This window comes from Epinephelus moara, chromosome 8 (assembly GCF_006386435.1).
Source record: "Epinephelus moara isolate mb chromosome 8, YSFRI_EMoa_1.0, whole genome shotgun sequence".
Classification (NCBI taxonomy): Eukaryota; Metazoa; Chordata; class Actinopteri; order Perciformes; family Serranidae; genus Epinephelus; species Epinephelus moara.
In genome coordinates, this window is record NC_065513.1 from 7,001,332 (window position 1) to 7,007,331 (window position 6,000).

Consider the following 6,000-nt stretch of genomic DNA (forward strand, 5'->3'; position numbering starts at 1 on the left):
ATACCAGATAACCGATATATTCACTTTTTTTCCCACCTAATTTTAGTGATCATCAAGTCTCTTCTGTACTTGAATTAACATCATATTATGCATGCATAGTCTTGTAGGATGTCAGATGGAGACATGAAATACAATACTTTTCAGAGTATGTAATATTCATTCATTGTGCTAATTAAGAAAAAGCATGTTGGTTGATTAATTCTTAAGCCAATATCAGCCGATACCGATGTCATGCTGATATTATCATGCATCTCAGGGATAAAATGATTTTATCTTGCAGCTCTTCTAGACTTTCCAAATGTTATCAGACCAAAGTAATTGAATCCTGATAGTGAGTAACAAGATTAAGGCGGTTTGGGTGACTTTGTTTCTGTTGAGTTTGAATGAAGAATGTTCTATTGTCAGTTAACAAGACAATTAAGCCTGGTGTAATTCAGTGAAAGGGAGAAACCTGAAATCAAAAAGTGTATGGTTCTAAATCTGTTTAGTAAGGAAAACAGGTGTAAAAAGATACCTTTCTTGACATTTTGTGAGTTTTTGTTTTTGCGAGTTTCTTTTGTGTATTTATTATATTGTAAAAGTTGAGAGAGTTTGGGGAAAGTAGCCAAAGTAGTGCCATATACTAAACTGTCATTTACCGTATAACCCGGTGAAATTCCAGGAGGGTATGACGGTATGAAAAATTGGATACTGTCTGAGCTTTATAGTGACTAATTTTGAAAATTTGTCCAGTGATTTACAGACATCTCTTTCCCAGTTTAAGTCTATGGAAAAAAGTATTTTTGGGCCCAGTGGCATCACGTGATGGTTATACTGTTTGGCCTCACACACTTGCTGGGGGCCTGGCCAAGATATTTAGAAGACCCGGAATGGCTGACCAATCAAAGCACACTGGGCGTTTTTGGGAGCGGGGCTTAAAGAGACAGGTGCTAAAACTAAGTGTCTCAGATCGAGGATGATCGAACAGGTCGTCCATCACAGACATTATGAGAAACATTAAGGGTGCGTTCTGAATCGCATAGTTTTTCTTTTTACTTTGACTAGGTACTGCAGTTACCTTTAAAAAGTATGTACTGTTGCATGTAGTATGCACACAGTCGGAACACACTACTGTGTCATAACATTACTCCCTAAACTCTGACCCTCTTCCTTTTATATACGTTACCTTAAAGATAAAACCCAGAGAGCTCTGCTGTTGTTACCTTACAATGTATGTAATTTAAAGTTATAACCGCACAGGTTGTAGATCTAACATATTTGCAACAGTAAAATAACATCTGCAGTTCTCTGTCAGTTATTTTCATAGTTATGTCGTTTTGTTGTTTGTAATATTTATGCTTAGTTTGTTGACTTAAACAATTATTATTCCTGTTATTACTATTCAACTGGTCATCAATTACCTGAATGTGCTGTCATCCATTATTATGACGTCTGACAGCTGTCAGTCTGCTGCCAAACACTGTCAGTGTCAATCAGCAATTATCTATTTGCAGCTCAGTCGATGTGACATATTGTCCGCTGTGCAGAGGATTGTGAGTCAGACCATCAGACCAGATATAGGAGAACATTCTGGTATTTCTGGCATACTAAATAGTATGGTAGCATGGGTACTGGAACGCACAGAAAGTGTTTTCTAACCGTTAAAGCATGTGAACATGTTTTAGTAGAAACCTCAAGTACAAGTATGAACCAGAGAATGAGCAAAATAGATCCTCTTTAAATATGTTTGATAATTTTGTTTGTTTTGGCTGTATTTAATAATAGAACTAATTCAAATAGTTCAGCAACCATCTTCCCTCCAGATTTACATTCTGAGTTGAAAAAAGAAATCACAACAGTCAGTTTTCCTTGTTTAATGAGAACCCCTTCAAGTAGGAAAACAGCCCACCAGTGCCATAATAATCACCAAAAATATGACTGCAATTAGCTGTGAAAGAAGTAGTGAAACAGTAATTATTTTTGACAGGACAGGTTACAACTCAATTATCACAAAACTCATGAGAGAGACCAGTTAAAACCACAAGCCAACATACAGTCAGAGAAACATCCAGGCTTTTTTTAAATGTGGATATTTTGCACATTTTGAGTTCTCCAAATTCCATAGAAAATTACAAATACATCTGCAAATCATAAAACATGTATTGTACCCAAGTTAAAACAATAGATTATTCTGATCTGAGAGTTCCCTTTAGTATCACAGTGATGGTAGTGCAGTTATTGTCAGGGAATATAAGCAGAGTTCACTGCAGTTTCAGACTGTTAGATTGCTGATTACCTTCACTGGAGATGGAGTTATTATTGTTATTATAATACACTGTGTCCGGTTTATAGAGGATCTTCTTGGCAGAGTCCACAACATAATGATATGTTAAAAGCACAAAAGAGAGCATTCAGTAGAAAGAGACCAAATGTACAGTGTCAAAACAAGTTGATAGAAGGGAGGCACCATCAGGACAATAACCATGCCATGTACATTCTGTCCATGTCTCTGACATCAAGTTCAAAGAAAAGGCCAAAAGCTTGCACACCTGGCACTTCCCAAGGTGCATTTCACTAATCCTGTTATTGCAAAATAAAGCACACACTTCAGTCCAAAGCTGCTTCGATATCCAAAATAAACCATTCTTCTTGCCACAGAAAAATAGACTGTATTACATTACCAATGGGAATCAACTTCATCACAGCATGCTCTCAAGGCAGGTCTAGTTTGGTACAGTAACAAGGGCCCACTCTGGTTACATGAGGCCCTTTGTCAGGGAGTGCGTACAACCAGCTCAAAGTAGCCTGTGCTGTCAAACACTTGGTTTTTAACATATCACCAATGATATGTTCATTCACTAACAAAAGTAGCTAGCCTACTATATTCATCGGCCATTTAGTGAGATACATTCTCAAAAAAAAAAGGAAAAAAAAAAAAAAAAAAAAGGAGACATTCCAAAGGGACGAAGTCTTCAATCCAAATGCAAGCACTCCTGCTGCTGTGTCCCTACCTACAGGCTGGACTCTGCAGGTCATTTCCTCCGTCTGGATGATCTGACCGAAACCACCTCAGTCCCTCCTGGGATTAAAAATTTGAGGCTGGAATACTGAACTACTGGTCCTATGTTCCATGGTGCAGAGAGTTTTGGTCCTCTTCAGGGTTAAATCAGCAGCTCTGTTCTCCCTCCAGGCCTCAGAGCTCAGAAAGACGGGTTGGGGTTCCCCCCCTCTGTCATTCTCCTTGTCTCTGCTCTTAAAGTGGCTCTTTTCAACAGAGAGTGTCTGTGTTAAAGGAGAGCTGTACCTGCCAACACACACACACACACACACACACACACACACACACACACACACACACACACACACACAGGTTATTTTGTATTTTCAGAAGAATGGACAAACCAAGGGTGTATTCTGCCAGGGCTCCATACCTGACTAGGCCTCAAAGGTTTAAGCGATTCATAGGGTTTTTTCATTGGCATTTTTGGCCATGTTGAGCCAAATCATGCCACATTGATTTGCGTTTCCATTGCCAATTAAGCGCACCGAGTCATGCCCTAGATGGACCATCTCCACAGTTGGGTAAAAGCATCTTCCAGCAGGTTGGGATGATGTCAGATGGGCTTCATCACAATTTGGTGATGACTTTTTGACATGTTAAAATAACCTCTGCTGCTATTGCAAGACGTTAGCAGATACTTTTCAGTTTCAGCTGCATCTTAAAACCAGAATTACCACATCACAGTTGTATGCCTCTGTGAACCAGTCAAGTTGCACTTAAAAATTAAATCCATGTCTGTGAAAACATGAATGTTTTCCACACATCAATTCAGTATCTGACCAAATGTCTCCCCTTCTGTTCCTGAGATTTGACACTGGGTAATGGTAAGAAGAGTTTTGTCATAATTAGCATATGAATTCCTGGGTTATGGCCATGAACATGTTTTGTAAGGTCACAAGGTGACCTTGTTCAGTTCATTGTTGAGTCCAAGTGGACGTTTGTGCCAAATATGAAGAAATTCTCTCAAGGCATTCTTGAGATATTGCATTTGCTGGACGGATGAACAATCCGAAAACATAGGCCACACACAGGCCACAGCTATTGCTTGTGCAGATGCATAAAAAGCAACAGCGGCCAGAAAATGTATGATGATAAATAGCTGGCTACCAAGAATTTAGAGCACATGAGTTGTCCAGACAAGGTTCTCACATGGAGGGGGCTGAGCTGGTGGCTAGCAGCTAATGGTGCTAACTCTATAAACAGCACTAAACAACGGCAACAGTGCTGACAGAGCTAACAGTGTTAACCGGGGGGAAGTGCATGGCAGGCATCGTGCTTCCATGATGACACTGTCCAGATTTCAGGGGTATCCTTCATTTAAGAGCAGCAGTGATGAGCTCGCCAGTGGGATACACTCATGCACTTACATGCATGTGCAGCACTAACACGTGGTGCGACAGTCATACCACAACAAACCAGAGAAGCTCAGATTAGGACACATACAGAGGGAGTTTGACTTCAATGTCTTCTCGGGAGGCCATTACTCCACTGTATCTTTACATAGCAAATAGTGCTTTGCTGCTATATAGATGCCCTGAATGTCACATACAGAACCCTAACAGGTATGGCTAGTATGTACATGTGTGCTTTTCTATAACTCGTGTTTACTAAAAAAATGTAATCAAAGAAATAAAAAACACAGGTGTGATCCACTCACCCTTTCCTCCTCAAAGCTGATGAGTCCTTCATCATCATCGCTCTCCAGCTCCTCTGGCGCTTCGCTAATCAGAGCGTTGAGCTCCGTGTTGGCTGGTCGAGACTTAAGCAGGTTGAGGATGCGCTGCAGGGGGGACTGTCCACCACCCGGGGGCGACACCTCCTGCTGCTCCAGGTTATCACTCTGCTTTTTGGCAAAGTTGACAAACACCTGCAAAGAAAAAACATTTTTTCTTTTCCTTTTCCTTGTTAATGTTCTGCATTAAAATTGAAGCAGAGTGTTGCATGTTGACCCACGTTGTCCAGAGTGGTCTGACTGACGGAGTAGTCTTCGATGCCCAGCACCTCCACCACCTGCTCCATCTTACTGAAGACCTGAGCCAGGGAGATCCGCTCAGACTTTAACTGGTACTGGACCTTGGTGTGGTGACGTTCCTGCAAATGTGACAACAGGTGACTTAATGTCTGCATATGCTCAAAAGATGGAGATAATAATTCATCAAACTTCACTCTGCTCTCTGCAATGTTAAAAATATTGTCCAGGAAATATGAAATGGAAATATCAAACAAGACACAAACCAACAAATATCTTCTTTAGCACGATTGTTTGGGGGCAGGGCTTACACAAAGAGGGAGGGGGTGTTTAAACATTTGGGGATGGGATTTTAAGCTGCAGTATGCAGTTTTTGGTCCCAGCGGACAGGGGCTCCTGGCACAGACCTCAAGTTGGCCGTTGGAGCAACTCAAATTCAGCAGTCACAGCGGGCTGGTGGCCAGCAGCAGCGCTGGTTTAACCTGTGTAATGGCAGAAACAGCATTGGGAAGTGAGAGTGGTCTGGTTCCCCAGCGCTGGCTGAGTTCGATTTACTGAATCCGCTGACTGGAAGCAAAAGTCCATCACAGGCTAGATTTTCTGAAGCCTGAAAACAGAGCCAAGAGGATGTACAGCAGTCTACCTTTATTTATACTACTTAAAGGGCCAGTGTGTAAAATGGGTTGAAAACAGTGACATCAGTGGTCAAATTCTAGATTGCAGGGCTCACTCGCTCACCCCTCCCGTCGGGTAAATGACGGTGGCCTCGTAGGGACAAAAAGCCTTGCGCACGAGTTTTTCAGGAGAAGGTCTATCTAGCGACGAGGTGAATGTTTATTTAGAAATCTAAGCCATGTTACGATATTGTAATGAATCCCTCACGCGCAGGAGACCAGAGGAGCGTTCGGGAAAAAGGCCAGTTTATTTGAGCACTCCAGAAACTCCGGTAACACTCCACTCCGTCCCAAACTCTGACTCTTCTGGCGTAACA

The 6,000-nt window shown here is 41.5% G+C and overlaps 1 protein-coding gene across 1 annotated transcript in view; it reads right to left on the reverse strand.

The window, feature by feature from the left end:
• Positions 1–2,874: 2,874 nt before the first annotated feature.
• abca2 (ATP-binding cassette, sub-family A (ABC1), member 2) overlaps positions 2,875–6,000 on the reverse strand; it is a 68,523-nt gene continuing 65,397 nt past the window's right edge. Inside the window, 3 exon segments of the mRNA XM_050051355.1 lie at positions 2,875–3,283; positions 4,698–4,907; positions 4,994–5,131. Coding sequence (XP_049907312.1) covers positions 3,248–3,283; positions 4,698–4,907; positions 4,994–5,131 — 384 coding nt within the window. The 3' untranslated portion in view covers positions 2,875–3,247.